A 20,504-nucleotide genomic window follows, 5' to 3' on the forward strand; every position below is an offset into this window, starting at 1 on the left:
ACCCGGAACTCAAAGTCTGATTTTTGAGAGCTCTTTTTCTGAAATACATGGCCGATGTCTGTATCCGCTCTTAAAAATTTGTGTCTTCCATCACTGGAAAACCGCTCGTAAAACCCACAATTTTTAAAAGCCAGATCTGTAGCCGTGGGGTCGGAGACGAACATTTTATTTTTCGATTCACAATTTTCGACCCGTAAATGTGGTCAAAGCCATTTTTGGAGGTATTTTTTGGACTATTTTACAGATAACACTATCAAATTTAAAGAATTCAGTTTCAAACAAAAAACCATTCGAAAACATGCGCCATAAACTGTTTGGGCCCAAAATTTGAAGCTTTTCCAAAATGTATTTCCAGAGATATAGCGATTTTAGTGTTTTTCGTCTTATTTTTACCCTTTTTTTTCCTATTAAATTTTTGGATTTATACAAAATCATATACTGAACATCAAATTCAAAGTCCCAGCCCATTCTCGATCGAAAGCATTTGGGATGAATTGTATTCGAGTCAATTTTGGTGTTGATCAGACGGTTGGTTCAAACGTTATAGCTGTATGATTTTTCTTTATATACAGAGTAAATTTCTCAAAAAAGGTAAAGGGTCATTCAGAATAATTCTCCCCAAGGATTTATTTGTAATTTCACTTAAATTTATCTTTCTAACTGAGTGTTCACGACTCGATCAAACTTCCCAGCAAATTTTACATCGATTGGATTCCGCACTTTTATTTGAGAGCGTTTGACTTTTTGCCTTTCTTACAAAAGAAAGGTTTAAGGTTTGCTTTTGGAAAAACGCTTTTTTCAGAAATCTAAAAAAATTCGTGCACGGCGAGGATTCATCCCAGGAAAAAATCCTATTACTAAATTGAAGGTTTAGATGCGTTCTTTCGATTGAATTTTGGCCCGAAACCCGGAACTCAAAGTCTGATTTTTGAGAGCTCTTTTTCTGAAATACATGGCCGATGTCTGTATCCGCTCTTAAAAATTTGTGTCTTCCATCACTGGAAAACCGCTCGTAAAACCCACAATTTTTAAAAGCCAGATCTGTAGCCGTGGGGTCGGAGACGAACATTTTATTTTTCGATTCACAATTTTCGACCCGTAAATGTGGTCAAAGCCATTTTTGGAGGTATTTTTTGGACTATTTTACAGATAACACTATCAAATTTAAAGAATTCAGTTTCAAACAAAAAACCATTCGAAAACATGCGCCATAAACTGTTTGGGCCCAAAATTTGAAGCTTTTCCAAAATGTATTTCCAGAGATATAGCGATTTTAGTGTTTTTCGTCTTATTTTTACCCTTTTTTTTCCTATTAAATTTTTGGATTTATACAAAATCATATACTGAACATCAAATTCAAAGTCCCAGCCCATTCTCGATCGAAAGCATTTGGGATGAATTGTATTCGAGTCAATTTTGGTATTGATCAGACGGTTGGTTCAAACGTTATAGCTGTATGATTTTTCTTTATATACAGAGTAAATTTCTCAAAAAAGGTAAAGGGTCATTCAGAATAATTCTCCCCAAGGATTTATTTGTAATTTCACTTAAATTTATCTTTCTAACTGAGTGTTCACGACTCGATCAAACTTCCCAGCAAATTTTACATCGATTGGATTCCGCACTTTTATTTGAGAGCGTTTGACTTTTTGCCTTTCTTACAAAAGAAAGGTTTAAGGTTTGCTTTTGGAAAAACGCTTTTTTCAGAAATCTAAAAAAATTCGTGCACGGCGAGGATTCATCCCAGGAAAAAAACCTATTACTAAATTGAAGGTTTAGATGCGTTCTTTCGATTGAATTTTGGCCCGAAACCCGGAACTCAAAGTCTGATTTTTGAGAGCTCTTTTTCTGAAATACATGGCCGATGTCTGTATCCGCTCTTAAAAATTTGTGTCTTCCATCACTGGAAAACCGCTCGTAAAACCCACAATTTTTAAAAGCCAGATCTGTAGCCGTGGGGTCGGAGACGAACATTTTATTTTTCGATTCACAATTTTCGACCCGTAAATGTGGTCAAAGCCATTTTTGGAGGTATTTTTTGGACTATTTTACAGATAACACTATCAAATTTAAAGAATTCAGTTTCAAACAAAAAACCATTCGAAAACATGCGCCATAAACTGTTTGGGCCCAAAATTTGAAGCTTTTCCAAAATGTATTTCCAGAGATATAGCGATTTTAGTGTTTTTCGTCTTATTTTTACCCTTTTTTTTCCTATTAAATTTTTGGATTTATACAAAATCATATACTGAACATCAAATTCGAAGTCCCGGCTCGTTCTCGCCCGAAAGCTCGACAAGTCGTCAAGTCGAAGCTTCAACGCCAGCGCTTTTACGCTTGCGCGTTTTACGCTGTGCGTGAAAGTGTTCTTTCTGGCTTCTCATAATTGATCGACAAAGTGCAATAGCGATACATATTTTTTTAAGTTAATCATAGACTAACATTATAGACTGAGTACCCTTTATTTTTTTTCTAATAATGTCAATCCAATATGTTTTTCTTGATTAAATTTAAATGTCTTGCGACAAATAATGTACTTCTGAAATTAAAAAAAAATGGCATTTGAGGTTTAGCCTTAAAAGATTCGAAGCTTTTGGTAAAATTCTCACTGGATGGTATCATTATGTTTTTGAAAAAATAATTGCACCAATATATTTCTCGGAGTTTCATCATTTTGTAAGAAAGGCACTATTTCACCTCTGGTGATATTAAATCGGGTTTTTGCTGCTAAAGTGACTTATTTTGAAACATTTTGAATCTATTGATGTTAAATTTTTTGCTGAAAAATTAAGTGCTTCTCGCTTTTTTTTGTTCGTAGACTAAACGATGGGCGGCCAAAAGAGGCCTTTTTTGATTTCCACGTGAAGAAAAATTGCATCAGAAGTGGGTGGAATTTTACGAATCAGAAAATCAACCGAATGGAAGTTCCGAGATTATGATTTGGCAGGTGCCATTCATAGTTATTGATAATTTGTCGCTAACAATCTCGCTAACAATTCAAAAAGCGTCGCATAAACATAGGTTTTGCGTGAGACCTAGCGCTTATTGAAATGTTAGCGACGAATTGGGCCAATCTTGATTTCAACCAGCTTCCAAAGATTTGTTGACTTCGAATACACTAACGATTCAAACGATTGTTTTGATAGTGTGCATGAGCGCCGTGTAGAAAGTGACAATTCGTCACTTTTTAGTTTGACTTTGACCAACCAACGGGGTACAAACTAAAAAAGTGTCAAACGAAAAAGTGACCAACCACCGGGGGTTGAGTGTACCTCAAATGCTCGAAGCCATCGACTTTTTATTCCTGACCAAATAAATAATAGATCGATTACAATACTTGCCACTTCTTGGTATAGTTTTGCAAACAGTAAATTGGTTCCGCTTTGACAGTTCTAAATTGAGGCCATTTTGCGAACCACTATTCTGCACCCAGTTACAAATCTAAGTAGATAGAAAAATTGAGCAATTTTCAAAAAAAGCTGAAAATTGAGATATAATCAAGAAAATTACCTTTTTTAAGTTTAAATCATTCCGAGTTAATCCCACTTTTTCAAACTATTTGTACGTCACTGACAATATATCGACCAAAACCATCTCGCTCCCCTCCAAAACGTCAAACTGGTCGAACGTCACCCGAACAAAAACAACATTTCACAACTTGCAAACACGTTTTACTAAAGTTTTGCGCAAAATTCCTGTTTTATCTCGCTAAAAGTTCAAAGTATCGTGTTAATTTCTCCAGTGCCCAACCCGTCGCCGTCGCCCACCACCACCACCATGGCCAGCCAGGCGTCCAGCTTCACCTGCCTGAACTGCAGCGTGCGGTTCGCGAACGCGGAAGCCCAGCGCGAGCACTACAAAACGGACTGGCATCGGTACAACCTGAAGCGCAAGATCGCGGAGCTGCCCCCGGTCAACGTGGAGGAGTTTGAGCGGCGCATCCTGCAGCAAAAGAGCGACGACGCGGCCGCCCAGGAGGACCAGTCGCTGTACTGCCGGGCGTGCAAGAAGCTGTTCAAGTCGAAGAACTCGCACGATGCGCATCTGGACAGTAAGAAGCACCGGGAGTTGTTGCGGGTGTTTTTGAAGGAGCAGGGGGAGGATGGTCAGAGTGGGGAGCAGTCGGTTGCGGTCAAGTCGACGCGTGAGAAGAAGGAGTATGGGGTGATGATGGAGCAGGACGGGGAGGTGGAGGAGGTCGATTCGGACGAGTGGAACGACGAGGACTGGGACAATCCGATCGAGAACAACGATTGTCTGTTTTGTTTGAACCACTGCGAGGACCTGATCCAGAACGTCAAGCACATGAGCGTGAAGCATTCGTTCTTCATTCCGGACGCGGAGTTTTGCATCGACGTGGAGGGCTTGCTTGGGTATTTGGCGGAGAAGATCTGCCGGGACTTTATCTGCATCTGGTGCAACGAGAAGGGTCGGACGTTCTACTCGCTGGACGCCGTGCGGAACCACATGGTCGAGAAGGGTCACTGCAAGATGCTGCACGAGGGCGCCGCGCTAGCCGAGTACGTGGACTTTTACGACTACAGCAGCAGTTATCCGGACCACGTAAGTGTTACTTGAAGGTCGTTTCTGGAGTCACCTTTTAACAAAAATAATTCCTTCACAGGCCGACGATATGGACATTGACGAGGAGCTGGAAGCTCCCCCCACCCTGGACGCGGACGACTTCCAGATGGTGCTGCCGTCGGGCGCCGTCATCGGCCACCGTTCCCTCCTTCGCTACTACAAGCAACGCATCAACCCGAACCGGGCCGTCGTCGTGGCCAAGAAGAGCACCCAGCGCCTGCACAAAGTGCTGGCCGAGTACCGCTCGCTGGGCTGGACCTCGACGCAGCAGGAAGCCGTGGCGCGGAACGCCCGCGACATGCACGTCATGAAGCGCCAGCAGGCCAAACTGCTGCAAAAAGTCGGCGTCAAGGCCAACAAGCTGCAGCGGCACTTCCGGGCGCAGACCAACTTCTAAGCGATTCATACAAAAGCTGTGTACATTTTTGAATTTATTAAAATATTTCAAAAAGACAAAATTTGTGATTATTTCTAACGGTGCATCAGGAAGCTGGGCTGCTGCATCGCCGGCACCGTTTCGTCCCGCGTGTCCTTCCACGCCTTCAGCTGGGTCGCGATCCCCTCGAGATCCTCGCGCAGCTGGCCCGGCCACGCCGTCTGCACCTTGAACACCCCGCCGGTGAGCGTCTCGAAGTACTCGACCACGTCGCCAAACACCTCGCTGCGGGAGCGGCTTTGGCCGTGCTGTAAAAATGAAAATTTTGTGTTAAAAACTGAAATACTTGAAAAATAAACAAAATTCTTACCACGTGATTGATGTGGTACGTGGCCAAACAGGCGATTGCCACGAAGAGAGCAACTTTTGTTACCATTCTGGTTTACTTTTTTTGTGGGCGCGGAACAACGGAATAGATGGCAGCTAAAACATGAACGGAATCAAAGCTAGCAGTTAGTTTGCTTGGGCATTTATAAACGAAGCAGCGTTTTTGTGCTCGTTTGAGATGTTTATAAATTTCAATTTACGACCAGATTGCTTTTATCTGGTGTTTGCAGAGTTGATTTTATAACCCCAACTTATTACTTGAAAATGAAAGCAACAAATAACAATAAAGTTTATGGGAACAGAAGCAAATTCCAGAAATCATTGAAATCCGTTCAAAAATAAATATTAATTTTAAACAATGTGTATGTAAATTACAGTACACGTTCGAAACATATTTAAAAAAATATTTTTTGGTCTAAACCGAGGTCTACACTATAAAATAAAAAACTTTATATTTCTGTAGACCTTTTCAAAAGTAAAGCATGACTTTAAAAAAATTAAATTATTTTTATTGAAAATTTTTTTATCACAAAATTTCGTAAGAGTTTCATTTTTTACATTGAAAATCGGACAAATAGTTTCCGAGACATCGTCAGTTGTAAAAGGCTGATAAGGTAACCCAAGTAACCATCCAGCACTAGCAAAAAGTCATAAATCGGCAACAGATTGGCATTCCATTGCTAATTAGTCACACATTAGACCGATTCTTAGCGGAGCTACACCAAAATGTCTCTTTTTTCAATTTTCAATGTGATTTTGTAAAATGATAGATTTAATTTTTGTTATGATTCAATAATTGCAATGTGCTCCAGAAATAAGCCATTGAATGGGAGAGGTTTTTGCCTTCCTCACCTCAATGAGGAAAGGCTATAAAATCACTCGAAAAATGAACTTCTTTATTCGACCTCTTAGACCCACCTTCACGTATACCTATCGACTCAGAATCAAATTCTGAACAAATGTCTGTGCGTGTGTCTGGATGTGAGTCCGTGCACCGAAAAATATGCACACGATTATCTCCGGACTGGCTGAACCGATTTGGACCGTTTTAGTCTCATTCGATCCGTCTTGAGGTCCCACAAGACCCTAGTAAATATTATGAAGTTTGGAAAAGTACTTCAAAAGTTATGCTAAAAGAACAATTTGGCTAGAGTTTGAAATATTGTAAAAAAGGGTGGTTTTTGTAAGAAAACCCATCATGCTATATATTGTTAGAAAGGTATTTGAAAAACCTTTCCAACGCGTTCAAAAGATTGAAGATCTGACACCCTTATCAAAAGTTATAAGTACTTTAGTGTTTTTAATTCACTTTTTTTGAGGCCGGATCTCAGATATTTTGATTAAATAATTGTTATTTATACACTTTTTTGAGGCTGTGTGGTGTATGAATGCGAGGAAGGCACCAACCACCTAAAGGTGGATTAAGTAAAGTTTTTTTTTTTTTAAATCTGCTCCTTTCGTTTTCCTGTCACGCAAAGAAATGCCTGGCAAAAACTCAAATTTCAACCAATTCGTTCAGTCCATGGAGCAAAAGATTCGTTTTTCAATTTGAGATAATGAGTAGAAGAGCAAAAGTATAAAAAAAACAAACTGGCAGAACTGTAGCGATTGTTTTGGTGTGCCTTTTTTAGGCTAACGCAGAAAAATATTTTGTTGAATCAGCCTGTACGAGGTTTGATCTTGGGTTTGATTCAACATTTTTTTTGTTGAATATAATCAACGCCAAATTTGCGTTGAAACAAACCTTGATTTTCTGAATTCCACAAAAATCTTTTGTTGTTTTGTAAAAGTTGCTTTGACGTTTAGCGTTGATTCAACAAAAATCTTGATTTTCAAATCAACAAAACGTTTTGTTGATTCAATTATGCCTTATTTTTCTACGTGCTGTTGTTCCGTCACGCTCCATTTTCATTTCAGGGGAAGCACAGGTAGGTACTGTACGGTCCATTCTACATGGCATTTCTTCCCAGTTAACTCAATCCGAATTCTAAAACGGAATCTAATTAGAATCGCAATTCGCAATTCGCAATTTTCAGTGTAAGAACGGGCCTTGACCGATCTTATGCACCAGGTTCCCGACGAACACGCACTGCCCTTACACCTACATCTCACCCTTGCTCTGAGTCAGTACGAGCAACACGCTAGAACACGCTTTGAGTGTTCGTGCCAGGCATGCACACCTTCTTTTCCGGTTACGCATTTTAACTCGGCCGGGGGTGGTACATTACATAGGGTTTGATGTAAGTATAAGCGCCTAATCATTTATAGTGTGCCTATCAACTTTCATTAAAGCAAAAACTGTTTTATTTTTAGTTTGAATTCAAAAACTAGTTGTTATTTTACTGTGTATTGTTTTCTCCTGAAATCTTTCCTAGTGTTGAGTCGTGTTTATATGTTGCTATTTCTTTTGTCGCGGTGTTTTGTTACAATTTTTGGTCCTAAGCATGTTATAAAAGTTTACCAAAAATACAATAGTAATATTTGTGTTAATTCTTTAACCATTCCATAAATTGAGTAAGGGCTCAAACCTCACTTGTTTGAAAAAAAGGGTGAAGATTGAAAACAATAGACAGTAAAAGAGAATTTATTTTATAAAAATCAAGAATCAATAGTAAAAGAATGATGAGCGTATTTTAAAGAATAAAAATGAGAAGCTAGATGTATTAGATGTAAAATTAAACAATAGTTAATAAAAAGAGATACAAAACAAGCTAAGATTATAGTAATGATAATTTAAAGGACAGATAAAGAATTATTCAAATAAAAAAAATCGCAATAAAATCAAAAAAGATTAGGCGAATGATAAATAGACTTGATATTACTAGTACATTAAGGAAAATTATATTTTTAAGGAAAAAAACAAAGTTTGTTACAGCAGTATCAATTGGTAAAAAAGAGTGGAAAAGCTTTGAGAGATAAGAGAATCAAAAGTTAGTAAAATCAGAATCAAATGATTAATATAGAAGAATGAATGAAGAAGTACGAATCAGTAGAGCAAAATAAAAACAGGAGATAGGTGGTAGCTGAGAATGAAAAGAAGAGAAACCCCGTTCTGCGACGTTCAGGTACATCCACAGCAGTTGACTCAACATACTGCGAATCGAAACAATACCGTCTACAATCACAAATTTCTTCCCTTTCCCACATTGTCGCGCCCCTTTCTTTTAGCCGTCTCGACTCTGACCCGCGGTGGTCAAAGGTTTACGATCCGTTTCCACAGGCCACCAGCTAGGTCATCATGAAAACCAAGCCAACGTGGAGGTAAGAAAATAGGACACTCGCAAGGAACCAGAGCTATACTGTTCTGATCAAGATAATTCGGATGATCTAACAGAACTACGAATGTAGTTAGTTGCGCTCCTTCCAGGATGTTCCTTACGTGGACGTCAACCGAAGAGCACGCAACAAGGTCAGTGCCATTGCATGCTCTTAGGTATCAATCCTTGGCCTGCGGAATCTAATTAGAATCGTATACAAATTCCGTTTCAGAATTCGGATTGATTTGACTGGGTTTCTAGGAAAATCAATTACACTCAACCCCCGGTGGTTGGTCACTTTTTCGTTTGACACTTTTTTAGTTTGTACCCCGTTGGTAGGTCAAAGTCAAATTAAAAAGTGACGAACTGTTACTTTTTACACGGCGCTCACGCACACTAACAAAACAAACGTTTGGTAGTGTGTGTGAACTCTGTGTAAAAGGGGTGTCAAACTAAAAAGTGGCCCCGTTCGTTTGACAAGTTGGTGTCAAACCATCGGGGTTTGAGTGTATCTTTCCAAATATGTAATTAATTTGGGGGTTATCTTCTGTTATTTTGCCACTACAGCCAATACGCTGAAAAAAAGTTGGGATTTTTTTGAAAAGGAGCCGAAGAATCGGTCTATAGCATTTACAAATGCGATTCAGCACTTATTGACCTGCACTGTCCAAAGCTGATTAAATGCTGCTTAAATGCAACGGCTAGCAACACTGTCATGAGAAGAGAAAGGCAAGGGGGAGAGAGTCGAAGCAATATTTAATATAGTCTTTTATTTGACAGGTTGACAGGGATATATAAACAGGCAATGCTGATGCCAGAGATTTTTTTTAATGTTACTTTATTTAAAATCATTATTAAACAGACTTAACTGAAATAACGATTGCTCATATTTGGTGGAGAGGTAGCTTATGAGGAGTGCTTTCAGAATATGCAATAACCCAGAAAGTGTCAGAATGTACATGATGCCTTTTGAAATGTTGCCTTCGAATCTTAAAAAATCACATAAGGGTTTGTTCAAATATTACGTCCAGAGATTTTCGGGATTTCAGACCCCCCCCCTCCCCCTGTCACGCACGTTTCCTATACCTTTATCATGGGCTGTCACAAACCTCAGCCCCCCCCTCCTCCCTCTATTCATGGACGTAATTTTTGAACGAACCCTAACATATGGTTAAAGGCCAATTTTAAATGTGTAATCATTTAAAATGGGTTCGCGGGACCCAACAACAACAACCTCGCCACGTTTGGCCCGCGGGCCTTGCTTTGGTCACCCCTGTCATAAATCCTTATAGGGGGGAGACTGGATCCCCGGGGACACTTGATCCCAAGCCTATATCTCGTCAGCATGTGGGTTAAAAAAAACTAGCTTTGTTCTAGAAAGTTGTGCGAAATTGACTACACTCAAACACCGATGGTTTGACACCAACTGTTGTCAAACGAACGGGGTCACTTTTTAGTTTGACACCCCTTTTATGTAGAAGTGATGGCGTCATGATGCGCTACACACTAAACTGTCAGCAGTGAAAAACAAAAAGTGTCAACCGATTTTAATGTTCTTGTGTTGTTTACAACTCTCAATTGCAACTTTTCTCCCGTCAAATAAACACGTGTCCTGCAATCGGAGTGAACCGTCTTTTTACTTTTCCCTCCCGCGAAGTCGATTCTTGTGGCCACTCTGCTGTGTAATCTGGTTAATGCCTAGAGGTTATGGGCCCAGAGTAGGGAACTGTGAAATCAACACGGTGCGGGAGCAAGAAGTTGGAAAAGCGAAGGCCACGGTTGGCGGACGAAGGTGTGGTTGGAATCGGTGCGGTGCGGTATGGATTTGGGAAAAATGAACGTCAAGCGGCTCACGTACGACAACTACGAATCATGGAAACAGCGGGCCAGGCAGGTGCTGACCCGGGAAGGTTTGTGGCGCTATGTCGCGGGGGAAGTTCCGGCTTTGAAAGAGCGATCTGCGGAATGGATTGAAAAGGATGATTTGACGCTACAAACGATCGGTTACCTCATGGAAGATCCCCAGATGCGAATCATCAAGGACGCGAAGACGGCCCAAGAGGCGTGGGGGATGCTGAAGAAGTACTACACCCAGGATTCTTCCGTTGGAAAAGTGGCCTTGATCAAGAAGCTGTCCAAACTGCAGCTGGACGAAGGAGGAGACATGAGAATATTTCTTACCGAGATGGAGGAGCTTTTCGAAAAGCTGGAGAACGCCGGAGCTCGTATTGATGAAGACATCAAGGCGGCGTTCATGCTTGCCGGACTGCCGGAGTCCTATGAAGGTACGGTCTCATCGATCCAAGGGCGAATGGAGGTGTTTACGGTGAACTTCGTGAAAACTAAGCTACTGGAAGAGTACGGACGCAGGCAGAGCAAGACGAACGTGGACGACAAGGCCATGATGGCACGAAAGATCCAACCCTACCCGAGAAGTAACGATGTCAAGCGGACGTGTTACGCATGCGGAAGTGAAAATCATCTGGTTCGTGATTGTGATGCGGTAAAACGAGTTCGTGGAGAATGTTCCAAGGCTGGTGGCAAACAAAGCAGCGCTTTATCAGCACGAGTCAGCGTCGATGATGATCTTTGCCTTGCTGCGATTCAGGAGGAGAGTGAACAGGACTGGTATTTGGATTCTGGCGCTTCGGTGCACATGACCGGCAGAATCGAATCCCTGGATCAACGTGGAGCGGTGACGACTACGAATGTGAAGCTTCCCGATGGAAAAGTGCTGAAATCGTCCATGGTAGGGTCGGCAAAGCTTTGTGTTTTGGATGGAAACCGTAAGTCGGCTGCTGTAAAGCTGAAGAATGTGTCGTACGTGCCAGGGTTGAAGGCAAATCTCGTTTCAGTAAGTGCAATCTCGATGAAAGGTTTTGACGTTATCTTTAAGGCAAGCGAGTGCTATGTCATGAAAGATGACAAGGTTTTGATAATTGGACAGAAATTTGGCAAGTTGTACAAGCTTAATCTTTGAATGTTAAACAAACGCATTGAATTAGTAGAAGAAAGAACAGTTGAGTTGTCTAGCGAGGAGGAGTGTAGAAGTGATGGCGTCATGATGCGCTACACACTAAACTGTCAGCAGTGAAAAACAAAAAGTGTCAACCGATTTTAATGTTCTTGTGTTGTTTACAACTCTCAATTGCAACTTTTCTCCCGTCAAATAAACACGTGTCCTGCAATCGGAGTGAACCGTCTTTTTACTTTTCCCTCCCGCGAAGTCGATTCTTGTGGCCACTCTGCTGTGTAATCTGGTTAATGCCTAGATTTTACACGGAGTTCACACTCACTACCAAACGTTTGTTTTGATAGTGTGCGTGAGCGCCGTATAAAAAGTGACAGTTCGTCAAAATGCCGGTTCAAATTATTTTTTTAAAACACTTGGCATGATTCGAAGAGTTCATCTGATGAAATACCCTTATCAGTCAAACATAGTTGAATGCTTTAAATTCATGCAAAAAGTTCATAGTTTTGTGAGAAATTGGCAGAGCTATGTGCGATACAAAAAAAGGGGATCAAGTCTCCCCACTTTCCCCTACATGTTGTAGGTATCAATATAGAATTGTAATTTTCCTTTTTTTTTGTTAGCTACAATATTTCACAACGAAAAGTGTATCGAAAAGTATAAATTTTCGATAAAAGTGATGAGATGTTGAATATTTCAGCTCTGAAATGAGTGCTATAATGAATCTTCAGATTTTTTTTGGTAGGGGAGAGTGGGGAGACTTGATCCCCTTTTTTTGTATCGCACATAACTCTGTCAATTTCTCATTAAACTATGAACTTATTGCATGAATTGAAAGCTTAAACATTCAACTATGTTTGGCTGATAAGGTTATTTGATCAGATGAACTCTTCGCATCATGCCAAGCGTTTTAAAAAAATATTTTAAACCGGCATTTTCAAAACGTTAGGGGTAACTTGATCCCCCTTTCAACATTTTGAAGAAACCTTAAGGAAAATGTTTCTTATTCATCCAAACTTTTAATTTTCTATAAGAAACAGCAATTTCATGTAAAACCTATACGTTTGTGTTCAAAATATAACAAGCTTAGTATTTAAAATGTTTAAAAACTTAACATATTCTTTTTTAGACCAAAATTGCGCATGTTTATAAAAGCTGGTAATTTTTGTTAACAAAACTTTTGAAAAATTGTTCAAACTTCAGTAAGTTATGTACAACTATACTAAAGGAAACTATGTACGAAAACCCAGCCCAATTAATTAATCTTGAGGCTGATTCCTGTGACTGTAAAAATGCAGGGATCAAGTCTTCCTAAACGTACTTTTTTTTAAATAATTGATTGTAAAAATAGTATGACAATAAATTTAAAGTTAAATGCGTAAGGGCTTCCTAGTTGATAAGTTTATCAAACAATTCATGTATAATTTTTTTTTTTGAATAAATTTTTAGTGTTCTATACATATTAAAATAAAGAAAAAAGATCTCTTGGAGGTTTTTTGCAGCACTTTTTAGAAAAATGTGTGTAACTCAATCTAAACAATTTTTAATTTTTTTCTCTGTTTACTACAATGAGTTTAGGTCAATTTCGCACAACTTTTTAGAACCAAGCTAATTGTTTTACCCAAATGCTGACGAGATACAGGCTTGGGATCAAGTGTCCCCGGGGATCAAGTCTCCTCACTCTCCCCTAATTATTTTAATGACCATTTTGTCCCATCGAATAAAAGAAATAGCAATTATTTTAAAGGCAGAATAGCAATAACTTTTCCACTATAAAATGGAATAATAAAAAATTGTTTGTACTTTTTCGAAGAAAAATCGTATAAAAACGAAAAAAAAAAACAGAATTGCATAATTTAATTTTTGCAATTCCGTCGTGAAACTACCTACATTTCCTGTCATTCTTGAACGACGAAATAGCCTACTTTTCTGTACCAAAAATAACAGAATCGAATAGCAACACTTTTCAAAATAAATGCTGAAAAGTTCTACTTTTCAGCACTGAAATGGGTGCTGAAAAGTTGAACTTTTCAGCACTTGTTTCGAAAAGTAACACTTTTCAACATTTTTTTGATTTAAACGATTTATTGACAATATACATGAAAATTTTACTTAAAATTTCACTCAATGGGTGTTTTTCGGAATTGCAAAAAATGTTGTATGGAACTCGTTGCAAAACTTGATTTTTTCAGCACTCGTCGTATTTATCCAACTCGGTGAACCTCGTTGGATAAATGTACGACTCGTGCTGAAAAAATCGTCTTTTTGCAACTTGTTGCATAAACTACTATTTTGCAATTCCGTCGTGAAACTACTTACTTTTCCTGTCATTCTTGAACGACGAAATAGCCTACTTTTCTGTACCAAAAATAACAGAATCGAATAGCAACACTTTTCAAAATAAATGCTGAAAAGTTCTTCTTTTCAGCACTGAAATGGGTGCTGAAAAGTTGAACTTTTCAGCACTTGTTTCGAAAAGTAACACTTTTCAACAATTTTTTTGATTTAACGGTGCACATCAACCAGAGCTTTTGCACCCAGATTTTTGCTACAGACATTTTAGTATCTTCAAAACTACGGGTACTATCGAAATATTTTTTTATTCATCCCCTAAAGTACTGTCCACCAAGTAATTTACAGCAAAGTTTCATTAATTTTACAATCCCGTAGTTGCAGGATTGGGTTCGTAAGTTTGACAATTTTGGTATAAGAAGACAACAACTTCCTTCGTTGCTGTGCACCCTTAAACGATTTATTGACAAAATACATGAAAATTCGACTTAAAATTTCACTCAATGGGTGTTTTTCAAAATTGCAAAAAATGTTGTATGGAACTCGTTGCAAAACTTGATTTTTTCAGCACTCGTCGTATTTATCCAACTCGGTGAACCTCGTTGGATAAATGTAAGACTCGTGCTGAAAAAATCCTCTTTTTGCAACTTGTTGCATCAACTACTATTAGTGGTATTTTCCAATAAAGCAATAATTCTGGTAAATTTTGTACAGAAAGTTTTGATTGCTGGTCAAATATGTAATTTTGAGTCTCCCAAGGCATATACATAAGAAATTTGATTGATATGTTTAAGTACATAAATCCACAGATTTTCAGCGACTTTGCAAAAGCAATATCATATTAACCCGAAAAAAACTTAAAATAAGCTTTTCCTGGAACCCTTTACAAAATATTTTAATTCATCCTGAAAATATCGTGAAAGAGCTCTTCCTTCATGGTGGCAAACATCAGACTTGCCGAATTTTTGATCTCTAGTTTGCTCTACGATTCAAAACTAATTCATTAAAAAATAAAGCAATCATTACGATTTGCATCCTTTGTTCTCATTATGAAACATTTAACGAGCGGCATTTGTTTGGCAGCAAGGCTGCATCGGCAATTAATTTAATAATGTTATTCATTATTACATTGCAGCTGCAATTTTTCTGTTGTTTCATTGCAATCTAATATCCACATAACAACAGACGGGAATAATTTCCAGTGCACTCTAAACAACATCAAAAAACAACCAATTGCAAAAGTTCCATCACGATGGCATTTTAGGCACCGATGCAATGCGAAGCATTTATCGATATTACATTTCGCCAGGCAAATTGGTCGAGCCATGGGCTGCAAGCATGGTTACTACCTTCGAAACGAAACGAGGCGCCTTTCGCAATGGGTTTCATTCGATTGATTCGATGCCTGATGCGAAACCATAACAGTGAATGTGAATGCAGTAGAATATCAGGTTTCTTGTATATTTTGGGCTAGGGCTTAGGGTCTTAATGTTGATTTTCATAATGTTATGTTAAACTGTTGTAAAACATTTCAGAAGCTGTGAAAAAATCTAAAACCAATCTAATAGTTAAAATAAAATAAAGCAAATATTGGCAGCTCTACCATAACTAGCTGGGAGCAAATCAAGCCAGGTGTAGGTAGCCAGCGTGATGGACTGACTGTCGGTTGTGCATGCTGGCTGCTGCTCTTCAGTAACGGTCAGAAAAGATGACTGACCATCATCATCGGACATGGACATGTGCCCCCTTTCATCCGCAACCACCCACTGGTACCACCCACCACCTGCAGTGAGCTGCAGCATCCGGAATTTGATTTAATTAAATTCCTCAACCAGCCTGGGAGCAGAACACTGGGAAAAAACAGGAAATATTCAATATTGATTAGATTTTTTAGGAATGTCACTAGACATGCTTCAAATGTTAACATCAATAAATAATTAAATTGGTAATCAACAAATTATGACAGACAAGCCAATACTCAATACAATTTCCCATCTGTGTAAAGAAGTATGCAGCATATTCAACAATTCGTTGCTTTCAACGATAAAGAGTCTTAAAATCACTGACAGTCAGAGCAATTCTCTACGCAATCGGTCTTTTTTCTTCAATTTAAATTTTTGTACTTTTTAATCCGACTGAAACTTTTTTGGTGCCTTCGGTATGCTCAAAGAAGCCATTTTGCATCATTAGTTTGTCCATATAATTTTCCATGCAAATTTGGCAGCTGTCCATACAAAAATGATGCATGAAATTTCAAAAATCTGTATCTTGTGAAGGAATTTTTTTTATCGATTTGGTGTCTTCAGCAAAGTTGTAATTATGGATACGGACTACACTGGAAAAAATGATACACGGTAAAAAAAATTTGGTAATTTTTTATTTAACTTATTGTTTTTTATTTTTTTTTATATGTTTTAGAGGACATCAAATGCCAACTTTTCAGAAATTTCCAGCATAGGCTAAAAATCCGAGTTATGAATTTTTGAATCAATACTGATTTTTTTCAAAAAATCGAGAAATTTATTGCAAAAATTTTTCAACTTTAGTTTTCGATGTAAAATCAAATTTTCATTCAAAAAGTACTTTAGTGAAATTTTGATAAAATTGACCGTTTTCAAGTTAAATTCATTTTTAGGTGACTTTTTGAAAATAGTCGCAGTTTTTTATTTTTTAAATTAGTGCACATGTTTGCCTATTCTTGAAAAAAAATATTTTTGAAAAGCTGAGAAAATTCTCTATATTTTGCTTTTTTGAACATTGTTGATACGACCCTTAGTTGCTGAGATATTGCCATGCAAAGGTTTAAAAACAGGAAAATTGATGTTTTCTAAGTCTTACCCAAACAACCCACAATATTCTAATGTCGATATCTCAGCAATATTTTATTAACAATATTTTCAAAAATTTTAAACCAAGACTGACATTTCAAAAGGGCCAAACATTCAAGATTACGCCCTTTAAAAATGTTTGTCTTGATTTAAAAATTTTGAAAATATTTTTTTCCGAAAAGATCGAAAAATTTCCCAAAAGTTTCATATTTTAACATTGAAAATTGGACCATTAGTTGTTGAGATATCGACATTAGAAAATTGTGGGTTGTTTGGGTGAGACTTAGAAAACATGAATTTTCCTGTTTTTAAACCTTTGCATGGCAATATCTCAGCAACTAAGGGTCGTATCAACAAAGTTCAAAAAAGCAAAATATAGAGAATTTTCTCAGCTTTTCAAAACTATTTTTTTCAAGAATAGGCAAACATGTGCACTAATTTAAAAAAAATGAAAAACTGCGACTATTTTCAAAAAAAACACCTAAAAATGGATTTAAATTGAAAACGGTCAACTTGATCAAAATTTCACTAAAGTACTTTTTGATTGCAAATTTGATTTTTCATCGAAAAATGAAGTTGAAAAATTTTTGCGATCAATATTTCGATTTTTTGAAAAAATCAGCATTGATTCAAAAATTCATAACTAGGTCCAAGGGGTTGGAAACTCTTAGAGCTATAATTATTATGTTAACCAGTATATCAAAATATATGTTAGTATACTTATTATTTTCTTTACATATCGCCAGTATACTAACCAATATACTGAGAGTATCTTAATATACTAACAGATTATTTATTTTCGGTTAGTATACTAACAAGTATACTGGAATATCGTTAGTATACTCAATATTCTTAAGTAATATTAGAGTTTCCAGCCCCTTACTAGGTCAAAGATTTTTTGCACAACCTGGAAATTTTTGAAAAGTTGGCATTTGATGCCCTCTAAAAAATATCAAAAAATAAAAAAAAAAAAATAGTGTTTTTTTGCAAAACAAGTTTTAGTGACAAAAAGTTAAATAAAAAATTACCAAATTTTTTTTACCGTGTATAATATTTTTTCCAGTGTTGTCCGTATCCATACCTACAACTTTGCCGGAGACACCAAATCGATGAAAAAATTCCTTCAAAAGATAAAGATTTTTGAATTTTCATGCATCATTTTTGTATAGACAGCTGAAAAATTTGCATGGAAAATTATATGAACGAACTAATGATGCAAAATGGCTTCTTTGGGCATACCGAAGGCACCAAAAAAGTTTCAGCCGGATTAAAAAATACTAAAAAAAATCGAATGACCGAAATCTGAGAGAACTGCTCAGTCAGTGGTAAGTTTACCTTTTTTTATGGGGAGAGTAATTTGAATAAAATTTCTAATATTTTAAAATTGCTCTCAAGTCAAAACGAAATAGATTTTTTGTTAAAAAATATTTCATCAAATTCACCCTTTATTGACGAAAAAGTGGGCACCCCATCGCGGTCGGCAGGTGCGCTACAGATGACCTGGGCACTGGAATTTAATTTTCCCAAATGCCAACTGTTGAATTGCCAGCACCGGGGACGACTAGGTCAATTTCTGTTTCCGAAGCGGAGAAAACGTATGTAGATGTGGCCCCGTGAGGGCATATGCAGCGCTCAGCAAAATGGAGAAACATAAAGTTGGTTCTCGGTAACACATTTTGTAAACGTAGTGACTTCACGTTTAAAACAATTTAATTATAGAGAACAGTTTTCTGAAAATTTTCCATAAAAAAGTATCAATTTTGGTTCAATTTAAGTAAATAAAAAGCGACTTTCTCCAAAATTTCAGAATTTAATTCCCAGTTTTTTTTAATAATTCTCGTAAAATAATTTCCATAAATTTCATCAAAATTTTATATAAGTTTTATGATTCAGCCAAATGTTTTCATTCTTAAAAAATCTTAGTAGGCAGTATTCATCGTTTGAATGAGAATTGGGTCCTAAAATGAAGCTTAGATTGCTGATATTATTGTTTACAGCGATAAAGCTTATTTTTCTGAGTACAATGACCCTTTGTGCGACCACAAAGAGTTTAAAATGGATTTTTAAATCAATTTTGAAAAATTAACCTCGCGGTCCTTCTTGTCAGAAAAGCTCCTACTTGGCAGCTCGTTCCAAGGGGACCATAGTTGATCCATCGAAAAAATGTTGTCTTGTCAAAAAAAAAATTTGCATTAAAATGAAAAAAAGTGATCAGAAATGGTTTTTAACCGTGTTTTTTACCGTTGTACATAAAAATTGACATAGGGCTTTAGTACCCAATTAAATTCAGGAATTTTGAAGAAAGTCACTTTTATTTTGGAAAATTGAATATATCTATATTGAACCAAAATTGATATTTTTTTATGGAAAATGTTCAGAAAACTGTTCTCTACAATGTGATTGATTCGAAAATGTTTAAAAATGTCATAGTGTTACATGGAATGGAATTTGTATCCGATCAATCTCTTGCTGTATTTTCATGACGAATTGTACAAAGAAAAGATTTTTATCCGGTCGTTTTGAGGTTTCCAGCTTGGATTTTGGGATAATTTCAAAGAAAGTTAGAAATCTGGTAAATTTGGGTTGGAAACTTTTTATTTGAGGTCAAATATGTTATTTAGAATCTCTTGATATGATGGATATGAACATTAACCCATCGATTTCCATCGACTTTTCTGGAGAAAAATCCTATGAATTGAAAATGGTGCACATTATCAAAATTTTACTTAAGTACTTTTTGATTACAAATTCGATTTTACATCGAAAAATTAAGTTGAAATTGTTTTTCGATCAGTATTTCGATTTTTTGAAAAAATCGGTATTGATTCAAAAATTTACAACTCGTTCAAAGATTTTTTGCCCATTCTGGAAATTTCTGAATAGTTGGCATTTGATGTCCCCTAAAACATATCAGAAAATAAAAAAAATAAAAATAGTTTTTTTTTGTAAATCAAGTTTAAGTGACAAAAATTTAAATTAAAAGTCAGCAATTTTTTTTACCGTGTATCATATTTTTTCAGTGTTGTCCATATCCATACCTACAACTTTGCCGAAAACACCAAATCGATCAAAAAATCTTTGAAAAGATACGGATTTTTGAATTTTCACATATAATTTTTGTATGGACAGCTGCCAAATTTGTATGGAAAAGTATATGGACAAACTAATGATGCAAAATGGCTTCTTTGGGCATACCGAAGGCACCAAAAAAGTTTCAGCCGGATCAAAAAATACAAAAAATATAATTAAGAAAAAAAGACAGATTTCGTAGAGAACTGCTCAGCTGTCAAAAGCATAAAACCACGTGCTCGCAAATCGTTGAACAGCGGGATTAAAATATCAACATCAGTTTGACAACTGATTATGACGTTTGAGTGCTTTTTAATTCGAATACGTTCAAATTAGCGGACATTCGAATTTCACACAATCGTAATCGCAAAAAAAATCTTTTTCGCTTGCGAACTTTCTTCACCCGCGAAAGAGAGAGGAGGCGAAATACGCAAAAGAGAATCTCTCCCGAACTTCTCGAATAAAATCAATCTGTTGGAGATTTTTTTGTGAATTTCTCTGTTAGCACCTCATAAAATTTATTAATTCGTTTTGTTAACATACATTGTCCATCTACATGAAGTGACAGATTATTTTTCAACGTGTGACGTTACACCTGCAAGTGTAGAAAAATCATCAAGATAACCGATCTTTCGTGCGCGAAAGAGGAGATTCAAGTTCCCTACCGATTTTTTCTCTTGATGAGCGGCAAAAGATTTTCTTTTGATGATGATTCTTCCATCGCTGCACACAATTAATTG

The 20,504-nt window shown here is 37.0% G+C and overlaps 1 protein-coding gene across 1 annotated transcript; it reads left to right on the forward strand.

Moving 5' to 3' along the window:
• The first annotated feature begins 3,640 nt into the window (after positions 1-3,640).
• LOC120423976 (cytoplasmic 60S subunit biogenesis factor ZNF622) lies at positions 3,641-5,042 on the forward strand. The gene is made up of 2 exons (XM_039587971.2): positions 3,641-4,563; positions 4,625-5,042. Exons 1-2 carry the CDS (start codon positions 3,778-3,780, stop codon positions 4,979-4,981), a joined length of 1,143 nt encoding a protein of 380 aa, XP_039443905.1. The 5' UTR covers positions 3,641-3,777; the 3' UTR covers positions 4,982-5,042.
• The last annotated feature ends 15,462 nt before the right edge of the window (positions 5,043-20,504 follow it).

The sequence above is a fragment of the Culex pipiens genome, chromosome 3 (genome assembly GCF_016801865.2).
Source record: "Culex pipiens pallens isolate TS chromosome 3, TS_CPP_V2, whole genome shotgun sequence".
Taxonomy (NCBI): Eukaryota; Metazoa; Arthropoda; class Insecta; order Diptera; family Culicidae; genus Culex; species Culex pipiens.

Coding starts and splice junctions, on each gene's coding strand:
- LOC120423976 (XM_039587971.2), top strand. CDS start 3,778: ATGGCCAGCCAGGCGTCCAGCTTCACCTGCCTGAACTGCAGCGTGCGG. Junction 4,564..4,624: donor GCAGCAGTTATCCGGACCAC/GTAAGTGTTACT, acceptor ATTCCTTCACAG/GCCGACGATATGGACATTGA.